Here is a 27,551-nt window from a genome sequence, read left to right on the forward strand (position 1 = left end):
CGCTATTTTTGTAAAATACTTCCTCAAGGGCGCTTGTACAATTTTTTTATTTGATGATCTGGCGTTTAATTTGTAGAACTCCATTTTAATTTATGTATTAATTTTAAATCAAGCATATATTTTTTTGAGTCTACAAAGTTAATAAAATACAGCTTAGTAGACTCAAAAAATCTGTGTTTGATTTAAAAATTAATACACTTTTTTTTTATTAACAATTGTAAACATTTAATTTTTATATGTGTGTATATATTTATATGGGTATGAGTGTATGCATGCATATATTGTAGATCCACCTCTGTAGTGTAGTGGTTAGCGCATTCGGCTACCATGCTCGAGTCCCAGGTTCCATTCCCAGAGAGGTCTTAATAAATATGTGATTCTTCAATTCAATATGTATTTTATATTTCCCTGGACTGGTATGTGTGAGATGTGTGTATATGTATAACATATGTGATTTTGAGTGAATGTTTGTGTACGTACGTATGCATCTTTTATAGTATATATTTATACACCTTTGATTTCACAAGAATACTGTTATTTCTATTAATCATTTATGTTTTTTTATATATTTATTAGTTGCATTAGAAAATTTTCCCTGTATATTATGTACAAGGATTTATAGCATATTTTATTATCTTAAAAATGATAGTGGATGCTTATAGATAGTTCACAAATAAAGTTGATCCCTAAAAACAATACAAAAATACAACAAAACAAAAGACACAATGGATTCAATATCGTATATCAGTCAATATCAGTCACATAGCTCATTTATTTGTCTTATTAGTTTTGTCATATTTTCTAAATAAGACACCCCTAAATCTGATAGATCATTATGTCCTATTGCCTCATCAATTTTTGTCATTTATGTTATGTTTATTTTTCATTATAAGTTACATAATATATATGCACTTGAATATACCACTTTATCGAGTTTTATTTTTATTTACGACTAGTTTCGAAAACGACGCCTCCGTAGTGAAATGGTCAGCACGCTCGGCTACCGTTCTGGAGGTCCCGGGTTCGATTCCCAAGGGGGGCAAAATAAATATAAGTGATTTTTTCACTGTCATATTTATTCAATATTACCCTGGACTGGTACCTGAAGCGGAAGGCTGATCACCTTTCCTTCATGTGTAAACGATCAAGATAACACTGCATTCTTATGACACAGTGCCCTATGCACCATTGGGGTGCGGACAAGGGTTTTATTATATTATTATTATTATAGTTTCGAAAACGACAGATGTTTTCATCTTCTGGTACAAATTAAAACTAACGAACAAAAATATATTTAGGTGTATATATATTAAAAAAAAAAATAAATAAATATAGGGAGGGGGGTTAAGGAACAAGATTTTTTGTAAAAGGAAACATTGATAATAATGGTGACGTATTTTGAAACAGTAAATTATTAATTATTGGTTTATCTGAATTTTTTTATTAACCTATATTTACACCTAAACATATTTTTGTTCGTTAGTTTTTATTTGTACCAGAAGATGAAAACATCTGTCGTTTTCGAAACTAGTCGTAAATAAAAATAAAACTCGATAAAGTGGTATATTTAAGTGTTTAATTTTAATAAAATAATCATGTCATTCCACAAAGTTAATGCCGAATCAATAAATAATGTAATATATATGCCATATAAACTTGGCTGGCACATTTCACCTCAAAGTCTGGAATAAAGATTGACAAATAAATATTCCAACTCCTAATCCACCTTCAATGGGTGTTGTACAATTTTTCCATTAGTGTATTCCTTTTCCCGTACAGACAGCGTGTTAAGTAAATTACTCAAAGGATATTCCACGAAGACTACCAGAACCAAAGCAGCGATAAACGTAATCACGAGAATCCCAAACGCATTAAGAAGCTGAAAAAAAAGTTTTCATTAGTTATTCACAGAGGAAATGTGCAATAAATTTATGGTAGTCAAACAACTATATGCTAAAACAGTCTTTGCATATGCATTTGAGAATTACTCTTATATTACCAGTGGTATATACAGAGAATTAATTAGGGTAGACAGTTGAGGTAGGTAGTAAGGTAAGCTAGGTACTAGTTACTAGAATAGGCTGGTTTAAGTGATCACTTTACACACGCGTAACAAGTGAACACTTAAACCAGCCTATGACGGTCGTCAGCCCCGTAAATGCCCAGACTTCCATATTCTTCTTCATCTTTGATGAGATGTCAAAAAACCTAAGCGATATATTTAGCATGCTTCTTATGTTTCTGTAAAGTGTGTTAATTGTGTGCTTTGCTGAGAGGTGCTTTCTTGTGTTATATGCAGGGGCGTGCCTTTCGTATAGGCAGAAAAGCAGTGCCTATCCTAACATACCTGTGTGACATATAAAAACGCAAACAATACTTACCCTACCTTACTAAGTAGTACAAGCTTACCTTACTACCTAAATGTACTTCCTACCCTAGTAAGTAGTACCTTGCTTACCTTACTACCTACCTCTACTACTTAAGCTAACCAGCCTATGACGGTCGTCAGCCCCGTAAATCTCCAGACTTCCATATTCTTCTTCATTTGATGAGATTTAAAAAAATAATATGAAACAACTCCTGTAATTGGAGATAATCCAGATTTTGTGAACAAGTATTTGGACACACTCAAAATGTTGTAAATATCCCTTAAGGACCAAAAAACGGATGTTTGGATAAAATAAAAGACCAATGTAACAAATGTGGCTCAAAGAACGTCGTAACTAAAGTGGAACTGGGCAGGTCATGTGGCACATATGTGTGAGGGTAGACGGACGAAAAATATGCTTGACTGGAGGCCTAGAACAGGACGCAGAAGCGTGGGTAGGCCCCAGACAAGATGGTCCGATGACATTAGGAAAGTGGCGGGCCTGCACTGGAAGAGAGTCGCGTCCAACAGGCAACTGTGGAAGTCCAACCTACCTTACTAAGTAGCACCTAGCTCACCTTACTAACCTACTTCTAATGACTATCCTACCTGGCTTACTTTACTACTTGGCAGTAGAGGTAGGTACCTCTACTGCCTACCCCAATTAATTATCTGTGCACGCCACTGCTATCATGTAAGTAACAAAAATAATTTTTCATTTCATTCGAACCCTTATCCGCACCCCAATGGTGCATAGGGCACTGCATCATATAAACTCAGTGTTATCTTGATCGCTAACACACGAAGGAAAGGTGATCAGCCCTCCGCTTCAGGTAATATTGGATAAATATTAGAGTGAAAAAATCACTAATTTATTAGACCCCCCCCCTCTGGGAATCGAACCCGGGTCCTCCAGAACGGTAGCCGAGCATGCTGACCATTATTACACTACAGAGGCGGACAACAAAAATAATAGTGATTCAATATGAGTGCTCTATGCTCTGTGCAATATGCAGTGCTCTATGCACCATTGGGGGCAGTTAAGGGTAAGGGAAACAGCATGATTTTTTGCTTCCTCTGTTAAAAAATATCAAGTGTATTACAAGACACAGTGACATAATGAAATTGAATTGGCATTTCGAGCACTCAACTTTCATTTTTATTCCAAACGTGTTTCAAGTTTGTTTTCCTTGTATTGAACGTTTACTCAGCACTTTATACTGTGTGAATAATAAATATGTACCGGGATGTAATTTATTCGAAAAGACTGTCAACAATGAGACGTTGTGACATTGAATACGAGTGTCATCGGCGATATCGCAACAAGAGCGATATTGACACAAATTTATTATTCTGACGCCTCTTCGCATGTAACGGTGCAAAGAACATTTCGCTTTCAGAACTCGTTGGCCAAACACTTGATCGCCGTTCATCTCCACCCACCCTACTCAACTGATCTCTCTTCATCTGATTTTTATTTGTTCCCCAAACTCAAAAGACCTTTGAAATGAAAAAGATTTGAAATGATTCCCAAGTTTAGGGTAAATGCGATGAGAGAGCTTTTTTTTTAATGGGAGTTACATTTATTATTTACCTTTCTTATTACATACAAGCTTTAAAGATCAATAAGTTGATTTTTGTTTCTTGTAGCTAACATGATTGTCCGCCTCCGTAGTGTAGTGGTCAGCACGCTCGGCTACCGTACTGGAGGTCCCAGGTTCGATTCCCAGGTGGGGGTCAAATAAATATAAGTGATTTTTTCACTCTTATATTTATTCTATATTACCTTGGACTGGTACCGGAAGCGGAAGGCTGATCACCTTTCCATCATGTGTTAACGATTAAGATAACACTGCGTTTATATGATGCAGTGCCCTATGCACCATTAGGTTGCGGATAAGGGTTTGAATGAAAAAAAAAAAACATGATTTATTTTAATATGTCTTGGGAACAGGAACGATAAACTAGTGTGGGCCAATCAGGAACTCATCAGCATTTGCTCATTGCTGGGAGGAAACCACGTGAAACTCCTCAGGAGAAGGCGGACTGTTGACTGTCATCAGCAGACCTTCCGTTCCACCAGAAGAGGGTTCGGCATTTTGTGTCCAAGCTTGGTTTATGGCACCAATGTAATGCAACGAAAGAACTGAAGGACATCACAAAATACCATAAGCATTTCAGAGATCGTTTCCAAAAGTGGAAACACAGTTGGGATAAGAGTGTGTGTCGGGGAGGTGAATACTTTAAAGGGGACCCAGACATTCAACTGCAATTTTTTTTTTTATCTGGCAAATTATAAGCTTAAATAGGTCAAATTATAAGCTTATATAATAAAAATGAAAATGGTATTTTCTGGTGTTTCTCATGTGTGTGATTACAATCCAGGTTTCGGACCTCGCATACTAATATAAGAGTTTCTGCTTAATAAAAAGCTTCTTTACATCTCACCAAAAATAAATAACTCCTGTAATTGGAGATAATCCAGATTTTGTGAACAAGTATTTGGACACACTCAAAATGTTGTATCTAACTGAATTAAGTAAATTTTAATTAACGATGTCAGTCAACGTATTATTTAGACAGGCCAAATATTAAAAACATCTAGTATTAACATATTTCAAATGGGTATTTTTTATGCCTGCGGACCGCTGGTGACAGGTTTTGACAATTATGTACATATGGTAAGGACCTTGACAAAAAGATTAGCATATATATTCACATTGAATAATTTCTTCATTTCTGCTTTTGAAATGAGGCCGGCGTAGAAGGTAAAAATACCCTTCCTGTCCTTAAGCATCAATCGACCCAACGGGTAGAAATACCTTTCCCGTCCAAAGTATGTTAAGACTTTATTTTATTGGTGCCATAGTGTCAAACCATGCATGCCGCCTCTATGGCAGCACTTTAGTGTTAAAGCTTATCTAATGATTATACATATTCTCTGATTTTAGAAAAAGTCACTTACTATAACGTTTCCTTCAAAATACATGTGTTTATCTCTAAACGAAGTAAGCATGTATATGAGGGTTGGATTGACTAGATAAACGCAGTATGTCAACCTTGACATGGGAATCCACACATCCTTGGACATTATTCTCGCAAATGTACCTGCGAAATAGACAAATATTATTGGAAAATTGTATAAATAGATGGGCAAAGATGAAAAATTGTCATTATGTAAATTTGAATTATTTTAAGACAACATTTTGAGTGTGTCCAAATACTTGTTCACAAAATCTGGATTATCTCCAATTACAGGAGTTATTTTCATATTATGAAAATAACTCCTGTAATTGGAGATAATCCAGATTTTGTGAACAAGTATTTGGACACACTCAAAATGTTGTAAATAAATTATCTGGTCAAATTATAAGCTTAATAATAAAAATGAAAATGTTATTTTCTGGCGTTTCTCATGTGTGTGATTATAATCCAGGATTCGGATCTCACATACTAATATAAGAGTTTCTGCTTAATAAAAAGCTTCTTTACATCTCACCAATAGATGTCTCTAGTGAAGTTCTAGTGATTCATGAACAAGGTTTCTAAATTGGTTCATATATATAAAACTTCCAAGAATTTGAGTAGTGTGGTTGTCAATAATGGGTAGAATTGGTGAATGTTACACGTGTGTAAAGTGATCACTTAAACCAGCCTATGACGGTCGTAAGCCCCGTAAATGCCCAGACTTCCATATTCTTCTTCATCTTTGATGAGATGTCAAAAAATAATATTTTAAGACATTCAAAATACTTGAAAGTCTTTAATTTTTAACCCTAGTGTATGGAATTGAAGCGAGTGAGTTGGCTAAAGAAGGAAGAAAGTAAACTGAATGCATCTCTCAGACGAATGTGCGTCAAAATGATGTATGATAGATGTTCCAATGGCGACGTAAGGAAAGAATGCAAGGTTGCCATAAGCATTATCAACAAAAAATGTGAAACGGTTTGTTGAGATGGTTTGGGCATGTGAATCGAATGCGTGAAGAAAGAAGAGTAAAACAAATTTATTAGGCGAATGTGGTTAGTAATGGGAACAAAGGAAGACCTAAGAAAACTAGGCATGATCAAGGCAAAAAATCTTCTTTTACGTTATGCTACATATCTGTTGCATATGTTTTCTGCTTTATATGTGTTTACTGTTTGTTTTTTTGCTGCCTTGTAGCACTTATTTTTACTTTATTGCTCTTCTCAACTTGTACATCTTATAACTGTTTGTTTTTTTTTTTACTTTAGCTCTAAATTAAGTCTACCTAATTAATCTTCTTAACTTTTGCTATATTTTATTCTTGCTGTTTACTTTTAACTCATTTAACATTTGAGAAATCGGAATGTTACAATTACCTGTTTTATTTGTTATTCATTAGTGTAAATGAATTTATGTCAATGGTCTGTTAAATTTCTAAATAAATAAAATAAAAAAGGACCTACCAGCATTATCCGTCAGGCAGGCGATTATCAGCCAAAGCAATGCCAAGGACCAAGCTACGCGGGAGGTGGACGTGTAGAACATGCTGTACGTTATACTGATATCCCTTTTCGGTAAACCCAACAACACAAATAGGCTGAAAACTGCATACAACAGCCAAATGATAGATAGCCAGATCTGAAAGGAGCAAGTACAATTTATTTTTAATTAAATATATACTGAAACTACGGCCTTCTTTTCCATTTTGAATAAACAAGGTTTTCCTATAATATTATTTATTGATTCGGCATTAACTTTGTGGAATGACATGATTGTTTTATTAAAATTAAACACTTGAATATACCACTTTATCGAGTTTTATTTTTATTTATGGCTAGTTTCGAAAACGACAGTTGTTTTCATCTTCTGGTACAAATTAAATTAAATTATTTATTAATTGGTAGTTGTTTTCATCTTCTGGTACAAATTAAAACTATCAATTAATTAATAATTTAATTTAATTTGTACCAGAAGATGAAAACAACTGTTGTTTTCGAAACTAGTCGTAAATAAAAATAAAACTCGATAAAGTGGTATATTCAAGTGTTTAATTTCAATAAAATTTTCCTATAATGTTTTTAACACATTGTTTGCGGGAAACGCTTAAAACCGTATTTTACTTACTGTTAGTAGAGAGCGGGAGACGCTTATAAGCAGTCTATTTGCTTACTTTTGGTAGAGCGCGAGACGTCAAAAAACATTGTCCAGATCAAATTTGGATTTGCAGTTACTAGTGATTAGTATACGACCCTAATTAGGGTCGGGGTTGATGAAATATCTGCCTGACAATGTGTTCATAACCACTTTTTTTAGAGATGGCAAAAAACATTATACAGATAGGAATAGGGTTTGCAGTTACTGGTGATTAGTATATGACCCTAATTACTAATTAGGGCCAGGGTTGATGAAAAAAACCGCCCGACAACAATGTGTTAATGTAATGTAGTTTGTAAAACTTCATAATAATTGATAGATTTTTCTTACCTTTCCTTTAGGCATAGATTTCCTGTGATAGGTGTAAAAATATGCTCCGAATACACCAATAATATAAGGAGAGATTCTCATCCAAGGCGGAAAGTAAAAAATGTCAACTGTTTCAAATAAGCTGTGAATGCTGGAAATTGAGAAAATCTATGAAAAACTGTAACAGAATTGGTGTGAAAAAGATTCAGATACGAGGAATACGTGATTCCTTCTATGCTCATGTTGCTAAACTGTGTAATGAACAAACTTATTTATAAAATAAAATAACTTAAAACTAAAATAAACCCTGATAATGACAAGGTTCTTGTCGGAACTGTTTGGCAAAAGTGTACCAATAAAAAGTGGTTAAAACAAAGTTATTTTTTGACATCTCATCAATGATGAAGAACAATATGGAAGTCTGGGCATTTACGGGGCTGACGACCGTCATAGGCTGGTTTAAGTGATCACCTTACGCACGTGTAACATTCACCAATTCTACCCATTACTGACAACCACACTACTCAAATTCTTGGAAGTTCTATACATATGAACCAATTTAGAAACCTTGTTCTTGAATCACTAGAACTTCACTAGAGGCATCTATTGGTGAGATGTAAAGAAGCTTTCTATTAAGCAGAAACTCTTATATTATGTAGTATGTGAGATCCGAATCATAGTGATTCAAGAACAAGGTTTCTAAATTGGTTCATATATTTATAGAACTTCCAAGAATTTGAGTAGTATGGTTGTCAGTAATGGGTAGAATTGGTGAATGTTACACGTGCGTAAGGTGATCACTTAAACCAGCCTATGACGGTCGTCAGCCCCGTAAATGCCCAGACTTCCATATTCTTCTTCATCATTGATGAGATGTCAAAAAATAATATGAAAATGACTCCTGTAATTGGAGATGATCCAGATTTTGTGAACAAGTATTTGGACACACTCAAAATGTTGTAAAACAAAGTTGTTTTATTTTATAAAGTTTATAAAATGTGCCACAAAGTATCAGCGAAAAACATTCAAGAAACAAACTTATTAGTCAAAGAGCAAAATTTGCAAATTACGATTTGAAAAATTTCTTGAGAGCCAAATCTGTTTTTTTTTTTTTTTTTCAGGTTCAGTGCTGCAGAACAGCGTTTATTATTTAATATAATTTTGTACTTAAGTTATACATATTTATATATATCCATATATTTATTTTATTTTTTTTTATTGGACACTGTCTATCCTCACTAGGTATTTGGAGATACCTGTTCTGAGGTAGGCAGGGTATGCTTATTCTTTTTATAATACAGCTTTATATATTTTTAATGATAATATAAAAGTGGTAAGACTGAAATAATATGAAATAATAATTATAAAAAGAAAGCAAATAGAGAGTTGAACTAAAAGAAAAGTAAAATCTAAAGGAGTAATATTATAAAATTAGAAAATAGGATTATATAATTATAAAACACTGACACATAGATTAATCACACACAAACTTTTATTTGCTGCTCCAGCTGGGATCTTCCAATTTTTAGGAGCCATTCTTTTGTGTGCATTTTGAATTTATTTCCAACTGAACATAATATTTCTTGTGGGAGCACATTATAAATTTTAGGGCCTATAAAATTTGAATGTCTTTGGGCAAACGAAGATCTCACACGAGGAATATTTATTTTGCCTTCAGTTTTTGATCTTGTGCTTTTAGTGTGGTTAATGACGTATGGCTCTTTGTTTGCAATTCTAGTATACCTTAATACATTGTTCCGCAGCACACTGGTGTACCGTGGTGATTAGTTGGTGTGCTGCGGAAAAAAGTCTAGTTTTATGAAAATAACATTTTTGCTCAAAATTTTTATTGCCTGTGCTCAGTTAAATAGGCTCACATTTCGCATTAAACATAATTTGTTGAATATATTACCATAATATAGTAAATACGCACCTCTGAAATTTCTTAATTTGGTAGGTGTACCTTAAATAGGAAGGTTTACAGAACACTGCCTTAATATAATTTTAGGCCGTTATTTAATTGCAATTTTTTGTCTGCCTCCGTTGTGTAATGGTCAGCATGTTCGGCTACCGTTCTGTAGGTCCCGGGTTCGATTCCCAGGGGGGTTCAAATAAATATCAGTGATTTTCCACTGTTGTATTTATTCAATATTACCCTGGACTGGTACCTGAAGCGCAGGGCTGATCACCTTTCCTTCATGTGTAAAAACGATCAAGATAACACTGCGTTATATGACGCAGTGCCCTATGCACCATTTGGATGCGGATAAGGGTTTTATTATTATTATTATTTAATTGCAGGTACACTCCATAAAACTTGATTTCACACTTTACTAGGAAATTAGTGAGAAATGCTTGAAAGCTTCTTTTACATACTGTTCGTAGAGAGCGGGAGATGCTTATAAGCGTTCTATTAACTTACTTTTGGTAGAGCGCAAGAGACGCCTAAAAACATTGTACAGATGGGAATCGGTTTTGCGGTTACTTGTGATTAGTATACTGAGGGTCGGGCGGTAGACTGTCTAAGTATAATTTGGGTCGGGGTTGATGAAAAAACTGCCCGACAACAATGTGTGGATAGCAGAAAGAAATACAATATTTGGAAAATATATATTTTTTTAATCTGATAGGATTGTATATGTACCATGAAAACAGTCTTTATTTTTTGACATCTCATCAAAGATAAAGTCTGGACATTTACGGAGCTGACAACCGTCAAACACACATTGTTTTAAAACAAAGGTAGTGAAATTATGAAAAAATGTGTTCCTTCAAATAGTATTGAATAAAACTGATCTTCATCTTTTTGTTCTTATTTGTAATTGGTGATTAAAATTCAAATTATTTTTTGACATCTCATCAAAGATGAAGAAGAATATGGAAGTCTGGGTATTTACGGGGCTGACGACCATCATAGGCTGGTTTAAGTGATCACTTTACACATGTGTAACGTTCACCAATTCTAGCCATTATTGACAACCACACTACTCAAATTCTTGGAAGTTCTATATATATGAATCGATTTCGAAACGTTTTTCTTGAATCATTAGAACTTCACTAGAGACATCTATTGTTGAGATGAAAAGAAACTTTTTATTGAGCAGAAATTAATTGGAGATAATCCAGATTTTGTGAACAAGTATTTGGACACACTCAAAATGTTGTAAAACAGTCTTTAGTGTAAATATTGAGATATATTTACCATTTTTATCATAGTATGTATACTCATACATGGGAATAATGCTATGGGTAGTTCAGCACTTAAACAGTTAATTAAATCAAATAAAAATACTCACAACGGCTGATGGTTTAATGCTTTGACAGTGTAGGCGGTGTACAAACCAGATCCTAAACAGAGAGCCAATCCTATAATCCCTGCAGCTTTTAAGTGCCTAAACAAAATAACAAAACGAATCAGCATATTGTCTGCAAACTCAACAATGCCAGATTACATGAAAAATATATAAAGGTGGAGACTGACCGGAGCATTTCATCGTAACGTAACACGTTACGATGCGAGCATTAAGGCAGTCAGTACAGCGAGCCGAGCGTTCCATCCATAGTTTCGGATGCTCGCCGCGAGCGATGTTACGACGTTATGTTACGACGAAATGCTCCGGTCAGTCTCCACCTTAACTAATCAACCATCACGCTGCTTCGCCGCAGGACTAGGCAGAGAGAATAGAACACCGCACCACTCTATATTTGCAAACATTCTTTGTCTCTTCCACAATCATGCATCTCCTCATACATAACTACCGATTATTTAGACTCTTGTGTGGGACGATGGTGATGACTCGTGATATTCGACATCAGGGGACCTGACATGACACACACAGAAGAAGAAAGAGAAAGATGCTTACTTTGTTGACAGGTAGAGTAGCGCGCTCGCTACGATGAAGAACTGGAAGTCGTTGGAGAGGTAGTAGGTCCAGGCCATGCAGGACTCGTGAGACGGGGGGTAAATATTGCTGATGTAGAGGAGATTGGCCCACCAGTGCTTGGAGCATCTCAGGTCCATCCTTTCGTTGTTCATCAGTGCCGATGAACGATGCATCCACTCACCGGCGGCATGGGAAACCATCAGCACATACATGTAAACTGGTGTTAGTCTACAAAAATTGGCATGAGAAGCCATCAGTACATATGTCGCTCACTCCTTTCAAGAACGTCATAAATCAAAAAACTTGATTTTTCAGGAGAACGTTTTTAAAGTTTAAAAATATAATACAATGTAATAAAAATAAATATCAAGTATAAATATAATAAAATGTATTAAAATTAAATATCAAGTCATTTATTGAACTTTTTACTGTGCAACAGATCTTTTTAGGTAAAACCTGAAGGTTTTTTCTCCATTTGAAAAATATTTAGTATATTTAAAAAAATAATTAAACAATACCTTTTCTTCAAAATGCAAAAACAACACTTTCTGCCCTGTAGCGGGTAAATATTAAGTTAAAAATATGCCGCTTTTGCAAGGATATAGTACATTTTCTGGGCATTCCGAAAACATGCACAACTGAAAATCGACAATTTTTGATTTATGACGTTCTTGAAAGGAGTGAGCGATGTGTAAACTGGTGTTAATCTACAAAAGTTTGGGATATATACATGTACCTATTTATTGATTTGGCGTTTAATTTATAGAACTCCATTTTAATTTATGTATTAATTTTAAATCAAACACAGATTTTTTGAGTCTACTGAGTTGTATTTGATTAACAAAAACACATATAAAAATTTTATTGTGACAATTGTTTCGCCTTGTTAGCGCATTTTTAAACGAACGACATTCGTTTGATAATGCCTTAACAAGGCGAAACGACTGTCACAATATAAATTTTTTATTTGTTTTTGTTAATAAAATACAACTTAGTAGACTCCAAAAATCTGTGTTTGATTTAAGATTAATACCTAAATATATACATGTAAACTGGTATTAGTCAAATAAAGTTGGCATGAGAAACTACCAGTACATGCATGTAAACTGGTGACAGTCTCAAAAGTTGGCACGAGAAACCATCATCAGTATATGCATATAAACTGGTGTTAGTCTACAAAAGTTGTCATGGGAAACCATAATTTTTCCATGCTTTGTACAGCCCTAGTCTATGCCCATTGTCCACTGTAAATTACGAGCTAAGAAAATTAATACCTTTTGAATCGTTTGTAGACTGTGTTGATCAAATCCTTTAAATTTGCTTTAAACGTTGTCAAATTTGTATTATTTTTGTCTTTGAAAAAATTATAACCAAGCAGAAAACCACTGAAAAAATAACATCGCTAAAATAACTACATAATCATTAAGTTTTTTTTATTATTATTATATCAACAAAGATGAAGAAGAATATGGACATCTGTAGGTTTAAGTATAATACACATATAATATTCATTACTCTACCCATAATTGACAACCACGCTCCTCAAATTCGGAAGCTATATTTATATTTATATATATATATATATATATATATATATATATATATATATATATATATATATATATATTATTTTATTTTTTTTAACTCTTTATTCCAGCTTGACTAAGTGGTGGGTGCAATACTTAGTCAACCATATATGTTTTACAACATTTTATTTATACAGTGAAATTAAAAATAATGAACAAATAAGAAAGTGAAAGAAAAAAATAAAAATAATAATAATAATAAATTTGGAGAGATGTAGACGAAAATTAGCTTAATTATTTTAATTTATTTTAATTGAAATTAAATTAAATTGTAATTATATATAAATATATATATATATTTATATTAAGAGCATTCGCAAGGATCTGCCAGTTGATGCTGCCCGTCAATTGGTAAATGCGTTTGTAGTATCTAGAGTCGATTATTGTAAGAAACGTCACAATTGATCTTCCGCATATTTTGTATATTCAGAAATTATTAAAGCAGTGGAACCTCTCATAACGAGTAATTCGCATAACGTGCAAAAAAAATTCAAAAAGTTGTTTAAAAAATAATAATAAAACCCTTATCCGCACCCCAATGGTGCATAGGGCACTGCGTCATATCAACGCAGTGTTATCTTGATCGTTTACATATTAAGGAAGGTGATCAGCCCTCCGCTTCAGGTACCAGTCCAGGGTAATATTGAATAAATATTACAGTGAAAAAAATCACTTATATTTATTTAACCCCCCTTGGAAATCGAACCCGGGACCTCCAGAAGTAGCCGAGCGTGCTGACCATTACACTACGGAGGCGGACAAATTAACCTTTCAAAATTAACCTTACGTATATATATTTTTTTGTCCATTGTCAAGTCTTTTAAGAATGTTAAAAAATAAATCAGAATTAAGTCTGTTCAATTTAAATATCAATTTTTTTAAGTAAGTTTTTATAAGTATATTTATATATTTTTTTATTCGGTGCAACGTCTGTTAAGTATGTAAAAAAATCAATCTGAACTAAGCATGTTTTTCGAAAATCACCCGAAAACCATTTAAATCGTGGCTTATGTATCACAACTTAGTAATCAAAATAAAAATCAGTAATATTTCTAATTTAATTAATTTTACATAAGTACCTAAGTATATAATATTTTTTTTAATTCATTGTCAAGTCTGTTAATTATGTTAAAAAATAATAAGAATAAATATAATTAATAAAAACGGTGGGAGTGCATGGAGAGACTATAAGTGCATGGATCGCATACATTTGACTTTTACCCAATGCAGTAGAATGAGTCCACAACGAAATGAGTGTTCTGCAATAGTTTGGTGGCAATGCCTCCCGGATAATGGAGGTTCTGCTTCCCCTCGTACTTGTCGAAAGCAAACAGTATCATGTGACCAACGACGGTGATGAACATCGTGTTGACTCTGGAATGATATCATCAATTTTAAAATATTGACCCGGCACACACGACAACATATTTTTCAGTGTAGCCATTCGAAAACTACCATATCGCTCACTCCTTTCAACAACATCATACATATATCAAAAATCATTAATTTTCAGTTTTGCATGTTTTCGAAACGCCCAGAAAATGTATTATATCCCAGCAAAAGCGGCATATTTTTAATTTAATATTTACCCGCTACAGGGCAAAAAGTGTTGGTTTTGCATTTTGAAGAAAAGGTGTTGTTTAATTATTTTTTTAAATACACTAAATATTTTTCAAATGGGAAAAAAAACCTTCAGGTTCTACCTAAAAAGATCTGTTGCACAGTAAAAAGTTCAATAAGTGGCTTCATATTTATTTTTAATACATTGTATTATACTTTAAAATTATAATTATTTTATTATTATAATTTAACTTTAAAAACGTTCTCCTGAAAAATCAAGTTTTTTGATTTATGACGTTCTTGAAAGGAGTGAGCGATATCATCCGTAGGGTGAATAATCCAGTGTCTTATATAGTAAATACCTTAATCCGTGAATAGGTAACAGTGTATCCTTCTCATTTTTGGTATTAAATATCGTTCTTATGTTATCTCCAATACTAAATCCAAAGAGTATCTTTTGAACAGTGTTTTTGTATTGGATTTTATTTTGATTAATGTCTGTCTCTTTATATATCCAGGCTCGGTAGACTGTGCCAAGAATATTTAATGCCAAAAGCAAAACTGTAGATATCCTGTAATATGTATTTTTTTAAATTATGACAACAAAAATTTTTTTTAAGTATTTATTTGGCAGTCACCCAGTGAAAGGATGTTTGTGCCAGTGTCAAGTATTACTTTTATTAACAAACAACACCAAAATATTAATAAATTGATATAAAATGAAAATAATAATAACAATTAATACAAAATTTCATAGTTTAAATGCGTTTAGCTTTATCATTTTAGAAATCATGCCCGCAATTCTAGAATTAGGTTCAGAAAGAAGGGTGGATACTTGGGTGGGGAGTTGGATTCCTGCCCGTGTTAAGCTATTAAGAAAGTTTTCCTTCTCTGTAGTGAGCGGACACTGAAAGAACGTATGGTTTGCATCCCCTATATCTTGTCCACATTCACAATATGGTGATGTAATGCACTTTATCTATATTAATACTTGAATTGGAATCAGCACAATTGAGTGAATTTTTCAACATGCAAATCGGAATCAGAACAATAAAGATATTATGAACTTTTTTCAATATATATGTATGTGGGGATTAGAATAGTGAAGCTATTATGAACTTTTTTCAATACATAAGTGAGGATTAGAATAGTGAGGCAATTATGAACTTTTTCCAATATATAAGTGAGGATTACAATAGTGAAGCTATTGTGAACTTTTTACAATAAACAAATTGGAATATATAGCGAACATTTTCAATATTCTTCATTCTTCTTCAAACCCTTATCCACACCCCAGTGGTGCATAGGGCACTGCATCATATAAATACAGTGTTATCTTGATTGTTAACACATGAAGGAAAGGTGATTCAGTCCTCCGCTACAGGTAATTTTGAATGAATATTAGAGTTACAAAATCAATTATATTTATTTGACCCTCCCCCCTTGGGAATTGAACCCAGGACCTCCAGAACGGTAGCTGAGCATGGTGACCATTAAACTACATTGCACTTTTTCAATATACAAGTGGGGATCGGAACAATGAAGTCAATGTGAACTTTTTTCCATATATAAGTGGGAATTAGAATAATGAAGCAAAAGTGAACATTTTACGATAGTACAAGTGAACTTTTTCAATATACAAGTGGGAAGGCATTGTGAACATTTTTTCAATACAAATACATGTTGGAATCAGAAAAATGAAGCAATTGTGAACATTTTTCACAATTTCTAAATGCTCACCACAGTGGGGAGTACTTCAAGGACCAAAACCACGACATATCATTACTTATTATCTTCACTTCTTCCATCCTTAGGGTCATGTTATAAACATGCTGATGGAGCAGAACCCTGGAATCAAAGTACTCCTGAAGCAGCACAAATATTTCCGACTCAAGACATGACGCAGGGAGGCACAAACCCAAGGTCACCAAATCCTGAAAACAAAAATTGGCAGTGGAAACGGCTTGCCTTTCCGTAACGACAATATTTGTTAATTTCAACAAATCGCTCACTCCTTTCAACAATGTCAAATATCAAAAATTGTCAATTTTCAGTTGTACTTATGTCAGCCTTGCATTCATTCCTTATTCACCTTCCGAGCATATATCATACAACGTTTTACCACACATTCGTCTGAAAGAACGCATTTTGACTGTACATTTAACATTCTTTCTGCACTCACTCCATAGTGTTATCGACAATGTTTATCTCAACCTTGCATTCTTTCCTTATATCACAATTCGAGCATGTCGCTCACTCTTTCAAGAACGTCATAAATCAAAAATCATCAATTTTCAGTTGTACATGTTTTCGGAACGCCCAAAAAATGTACTATATCCCAGCAAAAGCGGCATATTTTTAACTTAATATTTACCCGCTACAGGGCAGGTAGTGTTGTTTATGCATTTTTAAAAAAAGGTATTGTTGAATTAATTTTTTAAATATACTAAATATTTTTCAAATGGAGAAAAAACCTTCAGGTTTTACCTAAAAAGATCTGTTGCACAGTAAAAAGTTCAATAAGTGGCTTGATATTTATTTTTCATACATTTTATTATATTTTTAAACTTTAAAAACGATCTCCTGAGAAATCAAGTTTTTTAATATTTGACATTCTTGAAAGGAGTGAGCGATATGTCCACCATAGATGTCAGAGATAAAGTTTTACTCAAAAAATTACACACTGTTTGTTAAAATTCTTTCTGTACCCGGCGCGTATTTCTGTGGCTCAGTCTGATAAAATAGAAAAGAAAAAGCACTGCATTCTATTATGTTTCATGTTTGTGAACCAATAAAAATATTATTATTAAATCTACGAAACAACAATGCAATAAGTGATAGCACTGTCAAGAAGCACGCTGCCCGCCATGAGAATTTTTTTTATTGCATGCAATGCTGTCACTTTCAACAGTTGGCGCTGCCTTTGTGATAATAAGCTGTGTAACATGTTTTTCACAGGTCACACAGGTTTTTTTTTTTAAATAGGTATATAAAAATATGTGCGTATTAAAATGCAACGCTGTGTCAAATTTCTACCAAAATTTGCAAAGATTCAAGCTGTTTCACTATATTCGACTGTTGGCTCTGAAGTTTTGAAATTAATTACCATTCTCTCAAGGTTAATGCATTTAAAATTACGCCATTAAATTTATTGCAAATATTAACTGGACGTTATGACAAGTAATTGATGTCATAAACTTGATAATTACATTTTGAACATCGCTCCGCAATAAAACTGCCTGCATAATTCTCTATCGAGTCCGTAGTGCAAAAATAATGATTTTTTCCGAGTGCCAACATTTAAAATTCTTAACAAGATGAGTTATATTTTAAATATTAACACATTAACTACCAAAAAAGCCAACTAGTCGGCTTTTCACTGCCAACCGTAAACGACCAAACACCCATTAGTCGGTTTTTCTAACCTGCGTACTGAAAATAATTCTCACAATTATGTACATCACTATATCGATTTCAAATTTGAACTTTTAATTTAAAAAGGATCTTTACTAGAAACTAAAAATACAAAATAAAAATATGCATTATTACGCCTTAAAACATGATTTTAATTTTTTTTATGCAGCTTATAAATTGACCAGTTATTTTGAATTCACAACATTGGCGAGTGTTTTTGCCTAGAATTTTCACTCACGAATTACATGAAATTATAGTAACTTTAAACATAAAGAGTAAATCCACTCACGAGTAGGCATAGGCTATGAAACTCGATGATAAGCGGTGTTGCATAAGCCGTAGCTAGATTTCAGAGTCCCTTGGACGTTAGGTAATTTTAAAAAATCTCACAACATTTTGAGTGTGTCCAAATACTTGTTCACAAATCTGTTTTTTTTTTCAATTCGGAGTTATTTTAACATTCTGTCAAATGTAATGATAACTCCTAATTGTAGAGAACCCAGATTTGTGAACAAGTATTTAGATGCACTCAAAATTATGTGCATTATTAAAATATTATTTTGTTTGTTTTTTGACGATATTTTTATAGAAATGTAAAGAAAAATAATAATTGAACTGTGTCTACCTCATTTTCCCAGAAGACTTTGCTGAGAATGCTGGAATTTTGCCTGAAATATGCAGCATAGTACGCTACACGGAATGGAGGCGTGCTGTCTTGGTGATGGATGACTCTCGACGGTTGAATTTCCAACGTTTTATTTGACATATACAACATACATTGTGCTCGGGACCCTAGCCAGTAAGTCCCTCCCCAATAGAGACCTGACTGAGGCACCCCTGATGCGTCTAATACTAAAAAGGAAATTATATTGTTATATAGAGTAGAAAATATCTATAAAAAAAACATCAATCATAATAATAGCTCCCAACTCGCGCTTGAGTATGTTGTCTTCAGCATATGGGGCTCTATGAGTTACGATACCAGAATATATATAGTTTTGAGTATAATAGTATATGAGTGACTATAGCGGTATATATAGTCTTGAGTATAATAGTATATGAGTGATTATACCAGTATATACAGTCTTGAGTATAATAGTATATGAGTGACTATACCAGAATATATATAGTCTTCAGCAAGTGGGGCTATATGTGACCCGGCTGGATGTGAATTCACCCGCCGCCGAATCCACTTGCCGAAATTTTTATCATTAATTTTTCAGGTCAAATGGTATTTATATTGAAATTTGTTGTATTACATATTTTCATAATTCTTTTTCATTAAACCCTTATCCGCACCCAAATGGTGCATAGGGCACTGCATCATATAAATGCAATGTAATCTTGATCGTTAACACATGAAGGAAAGGTGATCAGCCCTCTGCTTCGGGTACCAGTCCAGGGTAATATTGAATAAATTGATTCTAATACCATAATATCTTATATAATATGTACCTACATGATAAAATTAAAAACTATTGAAAATTTACAAACCAAGGGTTACCTGCTTCACGTTGAAATTGTATACGACACATTGAGAATAAAATTTTCATAATAATAATGTCAATTTTACAAAGCAAAATACTGTGAACACATAATTATGTCCATATTACAATTTTCATAATAATAATTTCAATATTACAAAGCAGGTATTTCATAACCAACATTTATTTTTTTCAGTGTAAACCAAAATATAAAGGTCACGGCTAAAACGGGACATTTATGAAAAGAGTTCAGGCGATTAGTAATCAGGCGATCAGCCGCACAATGGTAAATTACATTCGAACCCTTTTTACATATTCTACACTCGCCTAACTGCATAAATATTTATGATTAGAATAAAATATTTTTTTTTAATTAATGTTTTACTTAGTAAATACCACCATTTTTTAAAATCTACTGTGACACGTGTTTCAATTCATTCCGCATCATTTTCAAACACCATTTACGGTGTTTGAAAATGATGCACAATCGAAACATGTGTAACAGTAGATTTTAAGAAATAGTGGTATTTACTTAGTAAAACATTAATTAAAAATTCATAGATTTTACAACAAAGTGACTGCCGAATCAGTTAATGAAAATATAATATATATAGTGATTTTAAAACCATGTTATATTTTAAACATAAAATGGAAACTCACAAAGTTATTGCTTCAAATATAAATTGTATGCATAAATATCATTCATTATTTTTCTTCTACGTTCTTTCTGTTTGAGGTTTCTGTTCAAATAAGCATGCTGCAATTTATTAACTTTTTTGAAAGTTTTTTTTTAATTCCCTCGCAATATCACCGCAAAGATAAAACAATAATTACCAGCAACATAATAAAACACATAATCGATGCTGCAATGGGTAGGCACCGGATTTCTATGTTTCTGTTGATAATTGTCTACTTCATAAACTGTCTATATTTAGTGTTATCTCATCACTTATACGTCGATTTGAAGAATCTGACGTTTACGAGTCGAATCCCTCTGAATGAAGAAATCAGTGTCAGATACATACAAAGCAGCACAAGACCAATCCTAATAGAGGGAGATCGCTCATGGGAAAGCTATACCGTCATTTTCTAGCATTTTCAAATGGATTCAGAAGAAGAATTCTATTGTACATAATTTTAAAAAAATAATAATAAATCTTACGTTTTATTGCCCATCTGGTGTTATTTATTACTCCAGTCGCTACCTGTGTCAACTCTATCTGACACAACGTACCCCGTATTTTCTCATCTCTTGAACCTGCAAGTGCCAAACCATAGAAAACCGACTGCGATTCCAAATTCGAACATTCGATAAAATTCGGAATGCACAAAAACAAAACAAAAGAACAAATGTAAACTGTCACAGCCATCTTTGAAAAAATGTTACTTTAAAAAATATGAACTATCATCATTTGATAATGAAGGTATCTTTATTTAGTAACTTCAACGCAGTTTACTGCTGAAAGGCAAAGCAAACACTGAATTGGATTAATTTTATGAAGACATTTTAATGACAGATTTTTTTATGTAATATTATGACTGCTATTATCAATAAATTAGTAGGTATTATTTATAACGAAATTTCAAATAAAAGTTTTTATACACATTTTTATTGACAAATAAATACTAATATTTAACACGGTAAAATAAATTAGTGAGAAAAAACGTTATACTATGCAATAGAATCAAATAAATTTAAGTGATTTTTTTTACTCTAATACTTATATTATATAACTCTGGACTGGTACCTGAAGCGTAAAATAAATCATCTTGCCTTCAAGCAATTAATGTGACACTGAATCAATGTGGTGAGTGCCTTATGCACCATTCATTGCAGATATTAAAGTTATGTATATTATAATATAATAATAATAAAACCCTTATCTACACAGTGTTATCTAGATCGTTTACACATGAAGGAAAGGTGATCAGCCCTCCGCTTCAGGTAACAGTCCAGGGTAATATTGAATAAATATTACAGTGAAAAAATCACTTATATTTATTTGACCCCCCTGGGAATCGAACCCGGGACCTCCAGAACAGTAGCCGAGCGTGCTGACCATTACACTACGAAGGGGGACAATATATATAATATATAAATATATATATATATATATATATATATATATATATATATATATATATATATATATATATATATATATATATATATATATATGTATATATATATACAGATATATATATATATATATATATATATATATATATATATATATATATATATATATATATATATATATATATACAAAATATATATATATATATATATATATATATAGATATATATATATATATATATATATATATTTATAAATTGTTTTTTTTAAATAAATATACACTTGGGTCTCTTTTTATGTAATAGATACGTTCCACGGGGAGTCGCATAAAAAATATTCACACAAAAAAATAGTTGAACTACATACAAAACTGCATAAATTCAAATCAATGTGATAGAATGTACCAAAAATCGTAAAATAAGTTTATAAAAAATCATGAAAATAAAAACAGAAGAGCTTTTTCCTTAATTAAATATCCATATGGGAAATCGTTTTTGAGATTTTTTTTTTTTTTTTTCAAAACATTACATACATAAGTCATATATATAATATTCCCGATGAGTAATTTCTATTTCTCATTTTGGGACATGGGATATAGGTTAAAAAGACTGGAACCCAAATAATAAAGTTGAAAAAAAGATTTTTTTTAAATAACCAAAACTAATACATGGCAAAATATAAAAACAATAAACAGGTATAATAAATAGGCATAAGAAGCATATTCAAAAGAAATAAATGAGAAAAACATAAGGTAAGAAGCATATTTAAAATAAACAAACGAGAAAATGAAAAAAAATGAGAGAATATAACAAATGAGAAAATATAAAAAACAAAATAAGAAAATATGACTAAATACTACATTTTTATCATTCCATAAAGTATTTTTTCAGATCATTTATTTTGGATCCCCGAATGGGTTCTATTTTATATATCGCTCACTCCTTTCAAGAACGTCATAAGTCAAAAATTGTCAATTTTCAGTTGTGCATGTTTTCGGAATGCCCAGAAAATGTACTTTATCCCAGCAAAAGAGGCATATTTTTAACTTAATGTTTACTCGCTACAGGGCAGAAAATGCTGTTTTTGCATTTTGAATAAAAGGTATTGTTCAACTATTTTTTTAAACATACTAAATATTTTTCAAATGGAAAAAAAACCTGCAGGTTTTACCTTAAAAGATCTGTTGCACAGGAAAAGTTTAATAAGTGGCTTGATATTTATTTTTAATACATTGTGTTATATTTTTAAACTTTAAAAACGTTCTCCTAAAAAATCAAGTTTTTTGATTTATGACGTTCTTGAAAGGAGTGAGCGATATGTCAGGCAGCTAGTTAATTTGGGTATAGGCAATATATGTTAAGGACCTTACTCCAAATTTAGTAGTATTTATCAGCTCCACATGTATTTTGTTATGTCCTCGTGAATTATGATTATGAATTTCTTTGTTAAAAATTGTATGGTGTTGCTGTGAGTCGTTTCAAACATTATTTGAAGGATTGTATTTGTAATTTCATAAGTTGGTAGAATGTCAAAAGGTAGGAGCTGTGTACGGTAGATGAAATATATTTCTAATAGCTCTATTTTGTATAACTTGTATTTTGGAAATTCTCTTCTTTGTTGTGAAACCTCAGATACAGCAAAGGTATGACGGGTGGGAATGTATCATGGCAAAATATATTGATAAAGAGAGAGTACCCTGCAATCGATATAATACTCCTGTTACAATGATTAAAGAAAACACTTGTTTTTTACCACTTGAGTTTTATTATAGACTACATGTTTCAGAAGTTAAACTTCCATCATTCAGGTCTGTATAATAACTATTATTGTCAGTTATTATACAGACCTGAATGATGGAAGTTTAACTTCTGAAACATGTAGTCTATAATAAAACTCAAGTGGTAAAAAACAAGTGTTTTCTTTAATCATTGTAACATGTCTTACCACAAAGTTAATGCCGAAACAATAAATAAAATAATACTCCTGTTATGGGGACAATTTTTCTTTTAACATGATTAATGTGTTCCGACCATGAGAGCTGGGAATCTTCAATCCAAATTACAAGTGTGTTTTCTGTTTTTTTTTCAATAAAGTATCTCTTGAATACGATGTCAGATTTGAGTTTACCTTGCGCCAGTAACACAATCACACTTTAACGGTTGTAACCTGCACTAGTCTTAATTTTAGATTTTTTTTATGCGAATTCGCATAAAAAATACTTGAACTACATACAAAAATGAGGGATGGGTTCCATTACATTTGAAAATCGCATAACTTCAAAATCGCATAAAAACAGACGCAAGTGTATAAGTATATAAATTATTCAAATTTACGTTAAGTATGTTTGTGTTTTTGCTTGAAATTTGTATGAAAAGAAATACGATAAACGACATTTAAGTTTAAAAAAAGCATACCGTGCTGATATGGTTTGATAAAATGAAATATCTGTATACTTATTTTTTTTAAATTACTATTATCTTGTCTTCTAAAATAATAAATAAATAAATATTAGGTCATAATAAAACCTTATTTGTAGACCTCGCACGCAAAACAAATATTATGGCATTCAGCGAAAAAAGCGCAGAATTTTCACCTTTAGTAATTAATGGCGTCCTCATTTTACAGCAACAAATATAAATAATTACAATGAAAAACTCACAATATTATTCCAAGATCTCGGCGCCGAAATATTCAAATTATTATCACCCGTCAGATCCACTGTCAATTTTTTAACCATAGACATAAAATAGTATGAAAAATCAAATCTAGATTGCGCCAAGGGATCGTTCGATTTGGTTTGATACCCGTCAATCATGTTTGCTCAAAAGGGAATAGGGCTAGAGAAGACGACTCGATAATTTCGTAAAACAAAGCCCTTATTCGTCATTATTTTGTTGCTCTTGCGATTTTATGAAAATACCCTTTTTAAAAAATAACCACAATTTTGTTTTTCTCTCGCACATTCATTTTAAGTAACATACAAAATTATGGATGTCAAAAAAAAACAATATTTAATCTGGCAAAATTTAAAAAAAACACATTTTTTTTATCATACTTTTATCGTTTATAAGACATAGGAATGGGAATTCAATCAACCTTTGTTCTTTGATAATGATTTTTTTTATTTAATGAAGTTACTATGGATTTTTTTAAGATTTAATTTATTATATGGGTATTTCTACTTAACAATCTTAAAATTATTATGCATTTTTGACATTTAAGATAAATAAAAAATTTTAAAAATGTAATAGTTTGTCCACCTCCGCAGCGTAGCGGTCAATAGATTTAGCTACCGCGTCGGAGGTCCCAGGTTCGATTCCTAGGAAAGTCAAAATAAACGTTCGTATTATTTTACTCTGATATTTCATTTATAATACCCTGGTTTCGTTAATAATACCTGAAGCGTGGGACTGATCACATTTTTTTCGTGTATTAGACGAGCTAGATAACACTGCTTTTATACCTATACCTATAAGAGTGCCTATAAGGGTAAGAAGAAGAAGAATAAAAAATTTAAACAGTAGGCACATTATTATACGTATTCACAAATACTGTTAGTATTGACCTAATAACGATAATTCCATACGAAAAAAATAATTTCCAAAATTAGGTTGTGGACCCGTGGTTAGTGTTACTAAGTTTGAACGCACTCTATCCCCATTTTACCACTATTTTTATAACGGGTTGCTTCTGCCTAAAAAATATATGAAGTTGAGTATAAGCATTAAATAACATACATCAATATTTCTCTAAAAATATTAAATGGATATAAAAAAGTAATTCTGAATTCTACCTACGTCTTATGCAACACCTCCTTCTTAGGCTCCAATGTTATTAGTTTTATAGCGTATTCCTTAATATGTTACATTTTGCGGTTAATATTGTAATTTCATGTAATTCTTAAGTAAAAAATACCTGGCAAAACCTTTTATCTCGAGGCATGAATTTATTCAATTCTATGATTCTGAGTTATAAAATTGCCAAATATTAAGTGTTGAATTGACTGCCAATAAAATATTTCAAAATAATTTCAAATTTTAATTTCAAATTATTTCAAATTATAAATTAAATTTTAATTTGAAAGAGATTTTTTTTAATATGTGTAATGGTTAAAATAAAATACTACAGTTAGTTTACTTTGATTAGCTTTGAAGTCTAACTGTCTCCCAAAAATAAAATAGGAATTGGGTATTTACAAGTATATTCCAACAAAAAAATTAGTTAAAAAAAACAGAAAACAATCAGTGATTTACTTGACTCCCTCTCTATCTAGAATCTAGATAATGTGTAATAAGCCACATTTCACTTATCAATGAATAGTTTGTATTTTGGCTTTTGGCTTCATACCACTAGTATCAAAACAGATAAGAAAAGTATCTCTATATTGGTTTTAATAGCATTTTATAACTGTTTTGCAATTAAATTTGTGTTACGTGAAAAAATAAAAGGGTCCGTTTGGATGGTAAACGTTAATTAAAATAATTAAAAACTGTTATTCCAATGTAAGGAACTGCATACATATTTCCGGGAGGTGTTCGTAAAATGGTATGAACAGCATTTTTTTAATTTCCATACTATGTTTTTCTGTGTCAAGTGATTTACAAATTAATACAACTTGTTACATATTCATATTTCTTGTGGTTTTGACGTATTGGATGTCATAACTACATGAAATATCGTACACGAAAACCAAATAAAATTACGATGTTTTTTTGGGTAAAAATCCACAAAACCACTATTTTAGAGGTTTGTTTGCAGGTGAAAAATATATCATATACACCCAGACTAATTCAATGTAAATATTTCTTGAATTCATTTTGTAATTGGCGGGAATTAAGCCCGCGACGTCAGTTTCGCATTCGAGTTTCAACACTGCCACGGTGCCTGTCAAAATCGTCTATTAACTGTTCACACAGTTTATAGATGGCGTGTTATTTGGCTTTGAATTTAAAGCCCAATACATAACCAAAAAGTCTATTATTAGCAATAATATAGAACTTTAAATGTATACTTTACATTTCTCGTTAATTACATTACGCATATAAACCAAATAAATTAAGATTTTTTATCGATATCTCAACAAAGATGGAGAATTCTATCAAGATGATTTTATCGAAATCTGAACATTTACCGGGCTTCAGACAAAAATTTTAACCCTTATTTTTTTATAAATCTTAAAATTTTCATTTCATTTGCTGGTTTAAGTGATCACTTTACGCTTTAAGTACTGTTACATTTACCTATCTACAAATGACTGACAACTAGATTACAAAAAAATAATTAGAAAGTTGTATTCCATATACTTATGGCTAAATAAAAAAAAGCATAGCTCTTTTTTGAGTGAAACTTCGTGCAAAAATAAAAATTCATAAAAATCTAATTTTTAAGACATTGAATTAAAATTTAATGGTGGATTTACACATACTTCAACTGGGTTTATTGAGTTCTTCATTCAAGAAAAAAAAATGGAAAAATAGTTGGAACTAAATACATGAGGAAATATATACAAAATGCCAAAAAATATTTGTGACTTACTGTATAATCCTACGTGGGAGGTGGCATTTCTAAAATTGCACAGTCTATGAACTACAGCATTTAAAAATATCTTAGTGCCATAACTTTCTGTTTAGTTTTAGAGTTATGGAATATGGTGAAATATGACATCATATATCAATTACATCGAGACTGTCTGACCTTCCATTCGGCCTGACCCCGAAGCCACCATACACAAAACACAATCGTCCAAA

General features: G+C 32.0%; 2 protein-coding genes across 3 annotated transcripts in view; one reads left to right on the top strand and one right to left on the bottom strand.

Moving 5' to 3' along the window:
- On the bottom strand, window positions 1-27,460 carry LOC148309075 (nose resistant to fluoxetine protein 6-like). 2 transcript variants are annotated; one of them, XM_088260627.1, is made up of 13 exons: window positions 27,340-27,460; window positions 20,889-20,984; window positions 18,868-19,094; window positions 16,569-16,762; window positions 15,191-15,400; window positions 14,490-14,642; window positions 12,957-13,067; window positions 11,662-11,910; window positions 11,095-11,190; window positions 7,820-7,949; window positions 6,799-6,973; window positions 5,334-5,476; window positions 1-1,879 (listed from the first exon to the last, which is right to left on the bottom strand). In XM_088260627.1, exons 3-13 carry the CDS (start codon window positions 19,015-19,017, stop codon window positions 1,718-1,720), a joined length of 1,773 nt encoding a protein of 590 aa, XP_088116753.1. In that variant the 5' UTR covers window positions 19,018-19,094; window positions 20,889-20,984; window positions 27,340-27,460; the 3' UTR covers window positions 1-1,717. The 2 variants fall into 2 exon arrangements, with proteins under 2 accessions (XP_088116753.1, XP_088116752.1); XM_088260626.1 differs by lacking the exon at window positions 27,340-27,460 and having other exon boundaries at window positions 20,889-21,528.
- LOC148309076 (nose resistant to fluoxetine protein 6-like) overlaps window positions 26,060-27,551 on the top strand; it is a 28,661-nt gene continuing 27,169 nt past the window's right edge. Inside the window, exon 1 of the mRNA XM_088260625.1 lies at window positions 26,060-26,349. The gene's annotated coding sequence lies outside the window, so the exon portion shown is untranslated. The remainder of the gene's footprint in view (window positions 26,350-27,551) is intronic.

This window comes from Brachycentrus maculatus, unplaced genomic scaffold, assembly GCF_059751285.1.
Source record: "Brachycentrus maculatus isolate JH-2025_06_01 unplaced genomic scaffold, ASM5975128v1 h1tg000139l, whole genome shotgun sequence".
In the NCBI taxonomy this organism is placed as follows: Eukaryota; Metazoa; Arthropoda; class Insecta; order Trichoptera; family Brachycentridae; genus Brachycentrus; species Brachycentrus maculatus.